This window comes from Pogonomyrmex barbatus, unplaced genomic scaffold (genome assembly GCF_055798465.1).
Source record: "Pogonomyrmex barbatus isolate J1 unplaced genomic scaffold, ASM5579846v1 scaffold17, whole genome shotgun sequence".
NCBI lineage: Eukaryota > Metazoa > Arthropoda > Insecta > Hymenoptera > Formicidae > Pogonomyrmex > Pogonomyrmex barbatus.
Genome location: NW_028297113.1, coordinates 6024912 through 6042731, shown reverse-complemented (window position 1 = coordinate 6042731; position 17820 = coordinate 6024912). Strand labels below are relative to the sequence as shown.

At 35.4% G+C, this 17820-nt stretch overlaps 3 protein-coding genes across 9 annotated transcripts; 2 read left to right on the top strand and 1 right to left on the bottom strand.

Moving 5' to 3' along the window:
* The first annotated feature begins 424 nt into the window (after nucleotides 1–424).
* LOC105432087 (putative fatty acyl-CoA reductase CG5065) lies at nucleotides 425–10760 on the top strand. 5 transcript variants are annotated; one of them, XM_089074581.1, is made up of 8 exons: nucleotides 425–739; nucleotides 5328–5611; nucleotides 6295–6611; nucleotides 7285–7532; nucleotides 7937–8123; nucleotides 8393–8578; nucleotides 8655–8915; nucleotides 9054–10760. In XM_089074581.1, exons 2-8 carry the CDS (start codon nucleotides 5363–5365, stop codon nucleotides 9133–9135), a joined length of 1530 nt encoding a protein of 509 aa, XP_088930707.1. In that variant the 5' UTR covers nucleotides 425–739; nucleotides 5328–5362; the 3' UTR covers nucleotides 9136–10760. The 5 variants fall into 5 exon arrangements, with proteins under 5 accessions (XP_088930707.1, XP_088930708.1, XP_088930711.1 ...); XM_089074582.1 differs by having other exon boundaries at nucleotides 5312–5611; XM_089074585.1 differs by having other exon boundaries at nucleotides 427–739; nucleotides 9001–10760.
* On the top strand, nucleotides 9054–14387 carry Gnptab (N-acetylglucosamine-1-phosphate transferase subunits alpha and beta). Of its 2 annotated transcripts, none has more exons than XM_089074576.1 (7): nucleotides 9054–9136; nucleotides 11643–12064; nucleotides 12143–12354; nucleotides 12444–13209; nucleotides 13282–13453; nucleotides 13540–13727; nucleotides 13836–14387. In XM_089074576.1, the coding sequence occupies exons 2-7, from the start codon at nucleotides 11787–11789 to the stop codon at nucleotides 14143–14145; spliced, it is 1926 nt and encodes a 641-aa protein (XP_088930702.1). In that variant the 5' UTR covers nucleotides 9054–9136; nucleotides 11643–11786; the 3' UTR covers nucleotides 14146–14387. The 2 variants fall into 2 exon arrangements, with proteins under 2 accessions (XP_088930702.1, XP_011645011.2); XM_011646709.2 differs by lacking the exon at nucleotides 9054–9136 and adding an exon at nucleotides 11133–11361.
* On the bottom strand, nucleotides 14336–17804 carry LOC105432089 (ropporin-1-like protein). Of its 2 annotated transcripts, XM_011646711.3 has the most exons (6): nucleotides 17289–17804; nucleotides 16192–16604; nucleotides 15545–15803; nucleotides 15227–15411; nucleotides 14945–15142; nucleotides 14336–14644 (listed from the first exon to the last, which is right to left on the bottom strand). In XM_011646711.3, the coding sequence occupies exons 2-6, from the start codon at nucleotides 16451–16453 to the stop codon at nucleotides 14493–14495; spliced, it is 1056 nt and encodes a 351-aa protein (XP_011645013.2). In that variant the 5' UTR covers nucleotides 16454–16604; nucleotides 17289–17804; the 3' UTR covers nucleotides 14336–14492. The 2 variants fall into 2 exon arrangements, with proteins under 2 accessions (XP_011645013.2, XP_088930712.1); XM_089074586.1 differs by lacking the exon at nucleotides 17289–17804 and having other exon boundaries at nucleotides 16192–17268.
* Between the last annotated feature and the right edge of the window lie 16 nt (nucleotides 17805–17820).

Here is a 17820-nt window from a genome sequence, read left to right as displayed (position 1 = left end):
GAGCGTATTCCTTTGAATTTTCCCCTAACTATTTGCGGAAAAACTTTGCAGAAAACTTCGCAGTAACTATCAATTACAAAAACGCGTGTACATAATGTGCAAATATGTGTGTGTATGTGTGAATGCCCGCAGTTTGTATCGAGATCGGTTCCGCGGGGGTTCGCCGAGCGGATGATCGGCCATCCCCCGCGAGGAACAACCCCTTGATTCGCCGCGAGCAACGTAATCTGTGCGTGCGACAGCGAAGCAGCCTGGAAACGCAGGCCGATCGATTTTCCGGTCTCGGTCGGCCCCTTCGAGTTTTACCCTCTCGACGGCGCAACCCCTACGCATGTGTGTCACGAGGAGGCTACCCCCTCACACACACACACACACACGCGCGCGCGCGCGCACGTGATTTACCGTCCGTTCCGCGGCTGACGGGCGACGCGACGTGCGGCGGTAGTGCAAAGCGGCAGCACGCAGTGTCGCGACGTTGACGGAGTTAAGTTAGTGCGTCTCGCCCCTTTTGTCAGGACGGTTCGCTTCGGCGAGGAAGGTGAGGTGGTGGTGGTGGTCGATCGAGGCCTCGACGAGCGTGGCGCGGCGCTACGCTACGCGACGCGACGCGACGCGACGCGACGCGACGCGACGCGACGCGACGCGACGCGACGCGACGCAACGCGGCGCGGGGTCGTGGTGAACCGTGTGACAGAAGAGACTCGGAGGGTAGAATCTCCCTCGGTTAGTCGATCTCTCGGTGAGTCTGCTCTCAGTGAGTCTACTCTTGTAGTGGTGCCGCGCCGATCTTCCTCCGGAGCGATTGTCGATTTTTCGCGAGAAGCACGAGGAAGATCATGTCGACGACATGTCATCGATATTTCTATCGGCGCCGAAAGTCGGACCGTCCGCCGAAAGCGGACGAGGGTGCATCTCCGCTTGCCTCTGGTATTTTTTTCACGGAACTCGGGGGAGGGGGAGCGTGGGGGAAGAGAGATGTAAGAAATGACGTTAGACGGCCTAACGTCAAGACGGATAGTATTAATTTCGTGACACAGAATGACTCAAAATTCTCGTAACCGACTTCTTTTTTTTTTTTTTTTTTTTACACTTTGATATTCATGCATATTAAAGAAGAAGAAAAAATCAATCTATTTCAATCTATATGATAAACATGATCATATCATTTTTTCAATTACGATCTAATGACATTGTGTTCTTCATGCTTTAATTACGATGTTAGCTTAATCATAAATCATCATTGAATCAAAACTATTTCTATTCCATTTTTGCTGGCATGTTGCAATTGCATTTCTTGCAACCTTGAATTTATTAGTAGAGTTAGTATTAGAGTAGGAGAAATCGGGAATATAAATAGTTACTTAGAAGAGGAGCTGTCGCGGTCATTTCAACTAATTGTAAATGTCGCGAGTAATGTACGAAAAATCCTGAATTTCAGCCCGGTCAGTTTTCTACTTCGTTCATCTTTTACATTAAATGCGTTTCGTTAATATTCTTAATTTAAAGAACGACACGACGACGTTGAGAGAAATAATTTATTCTAATTTCCATTTATTTTGCCACGGTGTAAGAAATGTTGTTGCGTTACGCATGTAACCACGATAAGATAAATAAGTGAAAAGGAGATAAGGAACGTAATAAAGAATTGATGCAGTAGTTTTTGTTCGCGTTAGTAGAGCATCAAATTGTGCGTGATTCGTAGTTCGCTATTCGTACAAGACTTCTGAATATTGTGAAAGAGCAGATTTGTCGAATTCACCATTCACTAGCGATTTTTTAATAAAATCAAAAGATTTATTATGAATTAGTTGATCTGCATAGATTCTGTAGTGTTACATTGTAGTGTTGCGTTAAAATTCGTGCGTCTCAGCTCATACTGATTAGACTACTGATAAATCATGAATTATAAACAAATTGTAAATTACAAATTACAAATGTAAACAGTGTGGGAGGTTTATAGCTACGAATGACAAATCTTATACGAACAGCGAATTACGGCTTATGAAATACGAATCGCACATCTGGTGCTAATACTGCTGGTAAGTCATGAATTACAAACAAATCGTAAATCATGATTAAAAAAATGGCAAAATCGCGAATGATATGAAAGATTCATATTCACTGATAACAAGTTATCTTATACGAATAATCTTATACGAATTGTGAAGGATAATTATGAATCGGATGTAATCTAGCTACCTTGAAAAATATGCTTATCAAATCAATTTTATTATTTTTTTCTGTTGATATTGACAAAATTACGTATATATATATATATATATATATATATATATATATGTGTTTAATTATATTATTTATCTTATTTTATTATTGTTATTATTATAAGATGCATAATTGTTGTATGCAGACACGCGTCTATTTTGCGACAAACAGAAGCCATTACTCTGCGGAATTCATTTCACGGGGATAAAACATAAAGCTGCATCCGCGAATATAAGAGAAATCTTCTTTTTATTTTTGCCAAAGGGAAAGAAATGAAATGAAATGAAGGGAACGTCCGCGGAACGTTTTTATTTCCGTCGCTCAGGCAAAACGACTTTTACGTCGGTCTCGTCGACGTAAAACCGTCGTATTAGGGTTCTAATCTTCGCGGTAAGATTTACATTGGTATTTACGCATATACGTATAGGCGAAAAGTGTAACTTCTGGTATGGTTGGCCGATCGATATTTAGAGCGTACAGGTCGATCGATCGCTCTCCGAGTTGTATCACGTGCAACTCGACCACGGCGAGATCGTCTTAACCCTTTCGATACAAAGGGCCGCCCTCGAGTAAACGGACGATCGCATTTAGCGAAGAACGCCTATTCAAACTCTCGCGAAATCGACAATCGTATAAATACATCCATGAAAGTTGCACATTTACTTTTTCTACTTACTTGTTAATAATGTAAATTTCTATGATATATATAAGATATTTCAAAACTGGATGAATTGCATTTTGCACTTTTGGAAAAACTCGAGACGAAATTTTTGTTCTTAAAATTCTTTTCTATTTTGCCACTTTGAACAGTCACATCGATCTTTTCTGATATTACTTAATCTCCAACTTCTATTTAGAAATCATGAAATTATTTGCTGAAATTAGTCAAAAATTCTTCTTTTCAAAAAATTCAAAGCAGAAATTGTTTGTTCATTATTTATTTTGGATATAAATGTCTCTTCTTTTGCTTAAGTAATCGCGTAATCTAGAGGATTCATAATTTTTAATTAAACTTTAATAAATTTAATGTTTCCATATCTATCCTACCATACTATATAAATTTTATAAAATTACTCTTTTTCTATTGATTAAAAATGATCGATGATATCAGCGTTTTAATCTCCTACTTGAATTAGTTAATGAATGATAAACCAGATTACGATAAAAACTGAATGGTGATTTTTAATGTATTAAATGATAAATATTGAGTTTGAAAATCTGAAGCAGCTATTTTACCATCTTTTAATCTTTGTGCATCTTTTCGATTTTTTGTGCTTTAATAATTTATTTAAAAGAGTGACATCACTATTTTAAATAAATAGTGATATCACTATTTTATAAATATTTTATAAATAAATATTAATATTAATTAATATTAAAGCACAAAAAATCGAAAATACACAAAGATTAAAAGATGGTAAAATAGCTGCTTCAGACTCAATATTTATCATTTAATACATTAAAAATCACCAATAATTAAATTTTTAAATTTAATTTATGTTATCGAGAATACAAGTAAAAATGTATAAGAAATCATTTTTTTAAATAAAAAAATGTCTTTTTACTTATAATATTAAGATATTAATAATGATAAATTTCAGTCGTTTGTTTAAATAACTTATGTGTTTCTGTCCAGCTGTTTAGTTTGAAAAATATTTTTTTCAGTGTAAATAAATAATATAAATTTATTTATATTATTTATTTATTTTAATCATTCACTTGAATTTTTCATGCTTACTCGTATCGAGCAGTAAATTTATAACATGTATACATTACGGCGTTAATTCAATGTATTTCCTAATTTGCACTTTGTTTGCATTTTCATTTCGGATGTTCCATCCAGCATGAATTAGGTCAATGTCTTATCTCGAGTAACCGGTGATAAGAATCCGTTCATGCGATTGTAATTGTATCTTGAGACATTGTTTGCAGTTATATCTTGAGACCTTAGAGTTTCGCGGAGAAATTATCTTTTCACATCAGACTAATGACCAAAGCGATAAGCGTCCAATATAAATTCGGCCTTGGTGGAGAAGGACTCGTTATTAATTATGCCGCTCATAAACTTCCAACATTTTAAAAGTGAGTGAATGATCGATAAGAAAATATTTGACGAAAATATTTATATAATTGTCCAAATTTATTCAACAATAATATTGATCATCCATAGAAGATGTATACATAATGAAGACAATCATTTTGATGTTGCCAAATTCTAAAAATATTTGAAATAAGAACCATATTGTGTATACTGTTTTGAGTTTTGTTATTTTATTAATTCTTCTTATAAAATTCACCCGTTCGGGAAAAGATTTTTCAAAAACTGATTAAAGATTTAGGCAAAAAATAATAAGTCCTTAGCAAACTACAGTAAATATAAGCTCCATAAATTGCTTCATTAATTGACAACGCTATATCGATGGAATGTCGTGTACGGAATAATAAAATATGTAATTTTATGTAATTTTATATGTAATTTATGTAATTTTATAGTGATAGGTTTTTTTTTTTTTTTTTAATGATCTCAGCTTCATTATAATGTCGAGAATTTGTAGAGTGACGTCACGTCGAGCAAAGTAGACTTCCGAGCGACATACATAATACGTTTTACACGCAGTCTATACCACGGAACTATATACACGCGTGAATTATTAATAAGAGCTTTTTCCGACGTCGGTTGATGACCGTCACCACGGCTATATCGATTTGAGATATGTAGTGAAACTTACGATGCTTCGGGTCAAGGATACAAGCATCATAATCAATGCATGAACTTACACGTGCGACAAAAGTGTCACAAAATTACAATTAATATTCAAAATGTAACCTCTTTCTCGAAGTGTGCATAAATAATAATAGCGCACGTATAAATGTCTAGCGCAAATTTTAAACTCGACTCGCAAATGTCGCAAATGTCAAATCACATCTCATCCCTGAAACCCGCGATGTGCATCAAATTCTAAACACTGATCTAAAGAATCCAATGTTCAACGGTCCAACAATCGTCCCTGAACATTTATAAATTTTTAAAAGACGCAGGGCCTCGAATGTGTACTCGAATTATAAAGTTTCGCTAATTTCAATATAGGCATTTTTCAACATAGGCATCGTGTAGAGCTTGAAGCAGACGAGCTTGAAAATGGGTACGACGAACGCACAAACCAATTCGGGACACGCACACGACGAGGCTTGCTCGAGAGGAAGTTCGATCGACACATTTTTCGCTGAGACGGTGATCCTTTTAACCGGCGCCACCGGATTCCTGGGGAAAGTCCTTCTGGAAAAGCTGCTGCGCTCGTGTCCCCGGGTGGCCATGATCTTCATTCTGATCCGTCCAAAAAAGGGTCACACCGTCGAGCAGCGTTTCAAGGAGCTACTGGAAAATTCCGTTTGTATTTTGTTATATTTCACGTTTTAAAACGGAAAAGTTTTCGACGTTATCGCTGTGGAGGAAATTGAATTATCTATTCGGGCGCGCGCGATCGCGTGACACGAGGGGACGCGCCGAGAATTTTTAAGGCCGTCAAAGTAGGACGGAGTTTCCTATCACTCGTCGCCTAACACACGTGTTGAAAACTGTAATCAAACTCAATTCAAGCAGGCAAAGTGGGTTCGTTTTTCGATGACCCAGTATCGCCAGTACTCGCGGAATAACTCGGAATAACTCGGCTCGGAAGACCTTTAGACGTAGAAGCTCGCTCCGTCGTTAATTCTCTGTAAATTTAATCTCATTGCAATCTCGCGCCAGATTTCTTAACGGACGGTAATAGCGCGCTCACTTTGTGAAATTAATGCAATATCGATCCCGTACAACTCACCCCCCCCCCCCTCCCTCCTCCTCGCGTGTAGGACGCCTTAAATATTTCACCTGCCGCCGGCGTGCGCTCATGTATATCCTCAAGTGTCAAGTCGTCGTCTACAAAGCACGGCGAAGGGGGGGGGATTGCGATTGTCAACCCTCTTCTCGCTGATTATCTCAAACTTGGTCAATGGACCGATCATAATTCCGTTCAATGCACTCGGTTGCGCGCGGCTCGCGCGAGAAACTGAATGGTGTCTTCTCTATTGCAGGTCTTCGACAGGATACGATCGGATTTTCCGGGTGCGTTGAACAAGATCTTTCCCGTGAAGGGTGACGTGGGCATGCCGGAGCTGGGGTTGCAACCTGAGGACAGGGACATGTTGATACAGAGGGTTAACATCGTTTTCCACGGGGCGGCTACCGTGCGCTTTAACGAGCCGCTGAAGGTAGCCGTTAATCTGAACACGAAGGGCACCGAGCGTATGCTGGATTTGTGCAAGCACATGCCGAATCTAATAAGCGTCATTCACATCAGCACGGCCTACAGCAATGCCGATCGGCGGGAGATTGATGAATTGATATACATGTAAGCTACCGATATACGCGCGACACTCGCCCTAATTTTCTCCGCTCATCAAGATAAATTTTAAATGTAGGACGTTCAAAACGTAACGTATAATATATTACGAATGTTTTTATGTTCCAACAATTTATTTGAACGTCCCAATTATGCAATTATTTTGATGATACAAAATTATTTTCTGTCGAAATTCCTAGATAATTTCAGCAGAACTGTTCTTTATACAAGCGTTTTTTTGTTTAAGAAACAAACCTTTCGTTAAGAAGATCTAAGGTTATGAAATTATGTCGACAACTTTTTGTTAAATTATTTATACGTTCCTGAAGAACATGAAGAAAGGTGAAAGTAGTGTCACTATCGATAAACGCATCTATTACTTACGTACATTAGAATGTTAAGAATGGAAATATGCGGGTCGTAGATATGAATACAACGTTTTTTTTCTTTCTTTCTTTTTTTTTTTTTTTTTTTTTTTTTCAAGACTATAGTGTCCGATAACTGCGATAGGCGAAACGAAAGGGGAATCTAATGGCTAGTCGAGCTATAAGTACATGCAATAAAATGGCTATTTCTTGCTAGCAATTTTGCGATACGATGTGATATTCAAATTCCTGGTATATTTTTATACACAACATATGGATGACAGTTCGGATCATTTTTTTTTTTTTTTTTTTTACAGCACAGAAGTAAAACCTCATACTGTGATCGATATGTGCGAAAATTTGGACGACGAGACGTTAGAAATAATAGAAAAGAGATTGCTCGGTAAACATCCGAATACATATACGCTGACCAAAGGATTGGCAGAGCAGCTTGTGATGTCCAAAGGAAACGGACTACCGATCGCAATTGTACGACCGAGCATAGTCTGTGCCGCATATCAGGAACCATTTCCAGGATGGATAGATAATGTTTGTGGTATTACAGGTACGTGTATAATTTAACTGAAACACGACTTTTTTTTTTTAAACCTGAAAATTAGATGACAAAGTCACATTTGGGAATTAAATCGCTCGTAAAAAAATTAAATAAGAAAAGACATTTTAGAAAATACAAAGAAACGCGGTAAATATCGTTTGGTTGACCGCTCATAATGTTTGTATTTTATTGCCGTAGTACGTGAATGAAAGTTAAAATCCTTAATTTAAGAGTTGATAGCTTTCTAAAAGATAATTAGTCATTACGAATATGGTGGAAAATAAATATTCTCGGTAAACGAATGCACATTGTATAGAACGAAATTAGTCGGATTGGATAATTTTCTTCCGCATATACTACATACATGTATAGCATATATGTATACCATACATATATTTCATTATTCAATATAGGTATAATGACGGAGATAGGTAGAGGCACTGCTAGAAGTATCGTGTGTAATGCGAATTTAGTGGTGGACGTCGTGCCTGTCGATTTTGTTGTCAATACATTGATCTGCGCATCTTGGCATAACACTGTCCAACATTCTGACACGATCAAGATTTACAATTGTACCAGCAGTGGAGTACATCCGATCACGTGAGTATTCGTGAAAAAAAGAAGAAACAACGATACGTATTATAAATTACAATTATTTTGTTTTTCCTAGGAGAGATAATAGAAATCTACTATATAGACTGTCAAATATTTGTTGACTCACAAAAATATTTTATTGATATTACGTATATTTAATTTAAATATATATGTGTGTGTGTGTGTGTGTGTGTGTGTGTGTGTGTGTGTGTGTGTGTGTGTGTGTGTGTGTGTGTGTGGTATGTGTATGTGTATGTATATTGTGATTCTTATAGATGGGGAGAATTTGGAAACCTTACGAGAAAACACGCAATCGAATCTCCCTCGAAATACGTGATGTGGTATCCAGACTTCACATTTAGAACAAATAAATTTATTCACGCCATCATGGTGACCACGTTGCACTTCTTACCCGCATTCATCGTCGATCTTATACTAAGGGCCCAAGGTTGCAAACCTGTGTAAGTACCCTCTCTCAGTTTAACCGCGTGGAAGTTTTACTTGTCGACAATCCGGGTGCACGCTGTTTCTTTTCAGGATGATGAAGATTACCAAGCGATTTGAACGCGCCACTAAAGTAGGGGAATTCTTCGCCATGAACGAATGGAAATTTTTAAGGGGTAACATGACGAACTTGGTGAAATTCATAAAGGCGGCGCAAGATTGCGGCGACTTCGACGTAGATATCAAAAACATGGATTGGGATATGTATTTACATCAGTACATGTTAGGTATCCGAAAATACATCCTGAAGGACAATCCAGACACGTTAAGTAAAGCTCGAGTTCGGTTATTGAGGTGAGTTCAAGTTTCAATTTTTTCCGCTTTCAAGCGTCTTACGTCAGAGTGCCGAAGTAAGTCAATTTTGTCGATCGTATTACAGGTTATACTGGGTGCATAAATTCACCAAAATACTCAGTATATTCGTGTTATTAGGAATCATCAAATGCGCCGGTCGGTGATGCTATCGAGAATCCGAATCGTGACCAGCGCGATCCAAGAGATACTGCAGAAATAACGTAAGAAGAGATATTATGAGAAAGAGACGCAATTTATGTGCTTCATCTCGAAGACTAAACCTCTTTATACTTATAATATATTACTTAAATCAAACATATTAAATCAGATATATGGGAGAAAGAGGAATATTTTTAAAAAGTATTGACTGCAGAATGCTTTAAATATCTAGAATATTTACTTAAGACATTTCTTCATATATATACTTCACATTTTCCACAATAATTAGCTTCGTAGGGCCGTTTCGACCTCCTAACGTACGATTAACGAAATACGTGAAGAAATACGTGTCCCCTATTTTTAACTACCCTATCGACATTTTCAAAGTCTATCAACGACTTAGGAATGCTTCTTTGTAAATCGAGACATTTCTTCTGCCAATAGTTATCATATCACCGCATTCATGAAAAATATCAGAATATACTCTGAATTGTAAATGCAAACTATTTTTAACGGTATATCAGGAAAATTGAAATTTTAAGTTCTAAATAATCCTTATTTAGTATTTTTTAAATATCTTTAAATTATTACAATTAATTCAACCCGGTCACATTTTCGGGCGCTCCTTGACCAAATATTTCGAGCGTTTTATGTCATGATATATGCAAAAATTAAATTGTGCATATAAACTCCAATATGCTGCATAATTATGCATATAGAGCAAGTTACCAAAATTTTTAAATATATATATGTATATATATATATATATATATATATATATATATATAAAACATTGTGAATTTGAAGATTGACTTTAATCAAATATTCTAAAAATGATAACAAAATCACGAAGGACCTATACTATATTGCCTTATTACTTGTTATCAAAACAAAATTATTTTTGCTAATTCAAATGTTCTAATCAATCACAATTAAATCGATAAATTATATTAATATCACAATCAGGAACGGACAAATATATTCGTGATAAGAAAGAAAAGACAGAAAGATATTTATATGAAAAATAATTGTCATTAATTTCTTTGTGAAACTAAACGAATTTAAAATAATTGTGACAGAACAATCGTAAGCATTAACTTATTACGATTCAATATAATTAATTTAACAATTGACTACATAGACGAAATAGTCCGTGCAGTGCATGGACATAAATTTATTTAAAAAAATGCGGGAATGTAAAATTGTATGTATATCTGTAAAATGGTGAATAAAATTAGCTATATCTTTCATGTATATACTTATACATGTATATATTTTTTTTACTTTTGGTTTTCATTTGATGTGTAAAAAAAAATATAATATGACTATATTACATCAATAAAGAAATGATGGTTTCGTGAAGTTCAAAAGAAATTTATCTATCTTCTTTATTCATAAAATGTGATATAGAAATGATCATATCATAAATTTTGAATCTCAAAACGAATAGATATTTGATGCATATCGAACAAGTTCCTGAGCGTAAACTTTCGAATACTATGAATTATTTTCTTTGCGTATGACATATTGTAGATAAGCATGGACAAACTAATGAGATACATTCTTATTAAGCGATATTATGACTATGTTTTTATATAAATTAGTGTGTATATATTATACGCCGTTATTATGCATCAAACTTGTACAAGATTTGTAATTAATATTATAAAACATATTTGTAATTAACACTTGAGCGTTCTCATTTATTTTGATTATCATTAATCATTTGAAAGGACATTTTTATTACATTTTTATTTCAGTTATTCAGTCGATCAAGTCGTAAAAGCCGATTTAAAAAACCAATTCCATAAAGAACAAATTACGCATTCGTTAATATAAATGCTTCAAATAATATTGGTTTAATTTTCATTTATTAGTCGTTAATTGAAAAAATTTTTAATCGGAGCAATTTAAACTCAAATTATTGTGATATGTATACGTATATAATTTTTTTTACTGCGCTATGCGCATGTAAATTATTTAAGTCCAGTGCAATAAAAAAAATGCTACTATTTAATTTAAACAAATTCACATGGTATTCTCAATTATTTAAAATAGGCCAAACAAAAACATGTACTGTGCGCAGCGCGCAGTGCGCAGTGCCGCATGATTTCGCACGTCGATTAATGTAGCGATGCTAATTGCATCTAGCGCCTTTATCAATATAATGAGCACATGGAAATTGATACAGCGACGGTGTTACGACTTGCTCTCGCATAAATACTCATTGCTCGTAATATTGGTGGCGTTTACTTGCATATTCATCGGCATAGTGCACTTTGGAGAGGTTAGAACAACATTTATTTTTAGGCATATTCTATAAATATATGTGAATAAAATATATGTGAATAATTATTTAAAAATTTTATAATTCTACATTTTTTTATATCTATTTCTGTCAATGTAGATTTGCATCAATTTTTATTCAACTTATTCTTTATTTTCTTTCATTTTTAAGAAAAAAGAATGTAAAAAGTAAATTGAAGCGAAACTAAAATCAATAAACATTGATAGAAACATTTCTCTTTTTCACTTTCTCGCTCAACTAATGATATTTTATACTCACAGGTATGGCTAGTATGGAGCAAAGAGCAATACGAGGCGGTGTTTCATTCCTTCAATGACAATATTTTAGGAAGATCTTTCCAAAAAAAACTGTGTCAGCACGTTCCTATAGATGTGGTTTACACATGGGTAAATGGATCCGATCCGATGTTTTTACAAAGTCTTCAGAAGCATGTGCCTGTTGTGGATCTCAGTGCCGCAGCTTCGAGATTCAGTGATAAAGACGAGTTGCGCTATTCGTTGCGATCGTTGGAAATGTATGCACCCTGGGTGAGGCACGTTTACATCGTTACCAATGGTCAAATACCAAGTTGGCTGGATATGGATAATCCACGGGTGACTCTAGTCACTCACGAAGATATTTTTCTGAATAAAAGTGATTTACCAACCTTTTCTAGTCCTGCTATTGAAAGTCATATTCATAGGTGCTTGAAAATACAAAATATGTAATATGTATGATACAGTGTATATCATAAGATGTAATGAATATTTCCTTCTTTCAGGATACCTGGAATTTCTGATAAATTTTTGTATTTTAACGATGATGTCATGTTAGGCGCCGAAATATGGCCGGAGGACTTTATAACTCAAGCAGGTGGACAAAAGATATATCTAGCATGGTGGGTTCCTGATTGTTCCGAAATTTGTCCATGGGCATGGGTCGGCGATGGATCGTGCGATCACGCTTGTAATACAACATTATGCGAATTTGATGGTAACTGAATTATCTTTGTATAACAACGATATATACATAAGTATGCTATTGATATATTTGAAACATTGTGTATCTTGATAATTTTATAGGCGGTGATTGTCAAACGACTGATATTCCTGTAGATAGCGAGATAATGGAAGAGGAAGACGATTATCCATACAAATATTTGCAAGATTCTCGTGAAAACAATGAGCTAAAATTATTAAGCATCTTACGCAATAAAAGCATTAATCGAAAGGATATGTCAGCGTCAACAATACAAACATTATATACGTATAATTTTAATACTACGAAATCAGTTCACACGTTTCGCAATCTTGGAAATAGCGATTTTACGGACTTACAAACGCGAAGCAGAAAATTCGACGATGGAGAGGATTATAAATCTGCAAAGGATTTTAAATCTTCCCTGTATTCCAGATTCTTACATGCAAATATTTCAAGCAGAACTGCGTATCATATTAAACGTTTAAAACGTTACCATAACATGAACGTGGTTCAGCCCAACAATTCTGTCAAGTTTGATAAATTTACATATCCCAATCAGTGGAAACGTAATGCACGCGGACTCGACACCTATGCGGAATCATTATTATATGTAAATAAAATATATAATGCCGCTTACGGCCTTGAAAGAAGGAGAGTACCGGCGCATATGCCACACTTAATGGATAAGTGGATTGTGAATAGTATGCAAGAGAAATTCGAGTCTGAATTTAAGAAAACGTCTAGTCATAAAGTGAGAGATCCTGAAGATATGCAATTTGCATTTTCTTATTTTTATTTTTTATCTAGTGAGAAACGGAGAGTATCCGTTGAAGAAATATTTGACATGTTCGATACTGATAAATCACGGTAAGAAATAGTGTGCTATGCGAATATCAAATTGTAATGATTGAAATTATACAAATCGGCCGATATCCCTAGAACTTGGTCGGACAGAGAGATAAGGACGCTTTTATCCAGATTATATCCATTGCCACTCGATTATGATCTAGTCATGGAATTTGAAAGTGAAATAGTTAATTGCTCACACCGCGTGAATCTACCGAAGGTCGTCAACGTTCCGCCCGGAGAAAGATATCTAGATTCCACTCTTGTAAGTATATATTTTATACAATAATAATCATTGATATTCAGTGCGACAATAGATAAAAATATTTAAAAACCTTTATTTTTCTACAGCCGATAGTTTCTAAAGAATTAATATTGAATTGCAAATCAGTTTCTAAAAAAATCCAATCGAAATTCGGCGAAACGAGCCGATATCCACATGAAATAATAAAGGCTGGTAAAAATGAAATCTTTGAGATGTTAACTAGTAATATTTCTTTAACAGTACAATTGCTCGATGAAATTCGGAAGGATCCCAAGTACGTTATTATTCTATATATTATATTTTTTAAGTGTATTTTTATTAAATACATAGGAACGATATTCACATGTACATAGAGGAATGATTCACATATTATCGTTTTCAGGAAGTTTATCTGCTTGAATGATGACATGGATCCCATTCGACATTCTGAAAATGAGATTGTGCGCGCTTTGTTAAACGATTTTTATCGTTCGCTGTATCCATTGCGAAGTTCTTTCGAATTACCATCGCAATATCGAAATCGTTTCTCTCATCGACATGAACTTTTCGAGTGGAGAGCAAATCGTGCAAAAATTAGAAATCTATTATTGTGCCTTTTGGCATTGCTCCTTCTATTTGCATTCTACCGTGCATTTTATTATTACGCACGCAGACTATGTAGAATTCGAGAATTACCGACATTTCTTGTGTAAAGAATCAACAATAGATCCAAAACTAATCAATGTGTGCGCAGAGTTGTACAATAGAACTAATAATGTTAATTATTGATATGTAATTAATGTTAATTTATAAATTAAGTAAGTTTTATGATATTTGAACGATCTGCTTGTTAAGAATTTTTTGATTTGACATTTTCTAAAATTAGATAATGATATTCCTGTGATATAAACAATTTTTATAATCAAATTTTAATAAAAAGTATATATAAACAGAACGTTAAGATTATGAAATGCATCTGAAGATTGTAATTGCACGAGTTATGTACAACGTTTCGTGATGGCATTTTTCATGCTCGCTATTACGAAACAACTAGGTGTTATCACGACTCTAATGTCGATCGTTCATGCAAAGACGGACAGTTTGTATGTCGAATATTCCGCGGACCAACCATACCCTCTTGCAGTTTTGCGCACTTGAGCATCCACGCCGTTACGTTCGCGATTCGTTCAGCTGACAAACGAGGTCCTATACCTGCATTTTAATCTTTCCAATAGATATCAACAAATTAATAAATAATTATTAATTGTTTGAGTGACATGAGTGAAATTACGAGTTGAAAAATGCCGACGAGCACTTCAATTTCTATCGCAACTTTCAAAATTTCATTTAGGCATTACAATGATTGGAATATTTTTATTTTTTAAAAATGAATAAAAAAATGAATGTATAATAGAAATTTTATTTTTATTTATCATGGCATTTATTATATTAAAGTTTTATGATATTGTTTGGCACTCAAACAGTTAAAATATAAAAGGAATTTGTTATTACCTGGCACATTCGGATAACATGTAATATTCGTATCTCTTTCCACTGCAAAAGATAGGCTTCCATCACTGGCATCTATATTGGCATCTTTTACCGCTTTGTTGTCCTTTCGACTAGATAAAGATTCATCTCCCTTTTCTTCATAATTACTAGTTTCTCTTTCAAACGAACTATTCTCTATCGGCTCCGTCGATGAATCGGCTGCAAAAGGAAGGAAAGAATTTGAGTAGGTAAGAATTAAGCTTGTAACAAATATGATGAGAAACGGATAGTCGGATAATGTACTTTTCGACAGATCAACTTCATCCTTAGATATTAACTCCGAGTCCAAATTAACGTCCGCGTCTGTGTCCTGGCTATTTATAGAACAAGTATGATCGACGGAACTGTCTTTGCACGCGGTATGCTCTGTTGTATCTTGATCGAGCGTGTATTTCTCGTTACCGTCGCATGCGAGTTCCGCTAGATATCTGTTCAAGTAAAAATTAATTAAGGACTGTCGATATTAAATCAATATGTAAAAAATAATTAAAGGACTAATAAAAATTCTGCGCGGTAATTAGTGCATGGTAGTTGCATCGTATTTTGCTTCTATCAGCTTACTCGTATATCTCTAAGAACAAAGTGAGCGGGATCATCGCGGATCCGCCATCCGGCTCGTGGCTGAATAATTGGCAGACCATGATCATCGTCTCGGTGAGATTGGCGCCGAGCAGACCCACCGCCACGGCGAGAAACTTCTTCACCTGGCAGGCACGACCGAATCTACCAATTGTGACAATCGTGTCAAAATCCTTGCGATTCAGGCACAGGCAGTCCCAACGATGCGAGATCATTTCGATGGGCAGCGTCTTGTTGTAATCTGGAAAAGATCATCTCGATGAGATACCTCTTCTGATAAAAATAAGGATCAGGATTGTAAGCGTAGCGCAATAGAAACGAATGACGGAAGTGTGAATGAAGATGCTCTTTTCTACAGAAAAGCATAAATTGATATGTTGAAAAATGAGGCAACATTCTACACTCACATGATACCAACTAACATTACATTAGTGTTAGAATATAATAAATGATATTTTTTAAACTGAATTAAATTAAAATTAATGGCCCATGAAAGCAAGATCAGATTGACGTTACAGATGTCTACGGACTGAAAGCTTCGTTCACGCTTCTATGATTTTATCTTTACGCTACACTTACGTTCTTATTCTATTATAAACTTTCTATTATAAACTTCTAAACTTTTATACTTCCGAATTGTCGCAGCAGGACTTTGAGGAAGCCCAGAGTCAAGCCGGAGGTCGTGCTCGGCGGCGGATACTCGAGTCGCGACTTGACTGGCGGCTCTTCGCCGTCGGCCAGCGCACGGAAATACATGCCGGACCACTTGAGCAGATCGTAAGGCTGTGTGCGTATCGCGGCCTTGCAGAATTGCTTCAGGATCATCGGCAGCCTGGCTGGCACTGCGATCTCCCGTTCGAGTGACGGCGGTGGTTGTTCGACGAACGACATCCTCAATCGCGACAGTGTCCGTCCACGGCAGGTTCGCGTTGATTGTTGTGCTATCGTGGTATTTCCCGTCGTCCGGGAAACGGAAACTCTCGCCGATGACGACCTTGCGTGCGCGAGTGCGCGAAATATTCCGACTTTAACGACGTCCAGACTGTAATTAAAAATTTGGAAAACGGCATCGATTAAAGTCATGAGAAGAAGAATAGAAAAGAAAAACTGATGATTCGAATGTGATCTAGTGTTGAAAAAAATGTAACAGGCAGTTTTCCTTTTTACAATTTTATAATCTTACCTTTTCTTTTGGGATAAACAAATAAATGCCATAGGATAATCTTTTTCTTTTTTCTTGTTTAATTAAACAGCTATAATATTATTTAATTAAATAAGCATAAAACTTTCTTCAAAATTAGGAAGGAAGATAAAGAGTATTTGTTTAATAATTTTTAAAAAATAAGAAATATCTCTACTGGAAATAAAAACAACAATTTTGAAATTTATATTAACCAATGATTAATTTATTAAATAATATCAACGTCAATGTTCTTAAACATAGTATAGAAAATTTTAAAAGAAGAAATAATAAATAATTTTATTTTAAATAATTCAGTTGAACAAATTGTTAAATAAATCAAAATTTAATACATAATCGTTCTGTATTTTCATTTTGAGTGCAAGGAGTGTAAAATAGTGCAGTTGTGAAAAGAACTTTTCGACTGAAGATTCGTAACTATTTTGCAAACTTTCACATGTATGTAACTTTCACATTGATCAAAGTGCCAAACAGAATGATAATAACGCCTATCAACCTCGCGTGCACGAAATAAATATTGGCTACCTTTAAAACTTGCGATTGCGTGAGCGTGATGAATCGCGTAAGCGTCGCGACACAATCGTTCCAATCGCGGGATTTTCTAACGCACGCGCGCCATCGACACTTTTATGCGCATGCGTGAATATGCTCGGCCGACCACGTGATTATCTGGACAGGATCATATCAAGACGCGAGACACGTATTACATAAAGAGCCGAAACATTTCTCTCATTATCATTTTGCGTTAATAATTGTCTTTTTTTGAATATTCCTTAATTATTTATATTATTTTCTGTAAAAAATTTCCTGTGCTTAAACTTTTAATTATCCAATTTACAATAATTTACATGTTTTGCATTGTCTACATGAAAAAGATTCGTGTAAACGTAATCTTGGAATATACAGCACAATCTGTCAAATTTATAATTATATAAACGTAATTTCATATTATCTATTGACTCAATATTTTATATTTTTTTTTCTTTATATATTTTCAAGTCAATTCAAATCCATTATTGTTGAAAATACTATTGATGCTATTTTATATATATATATA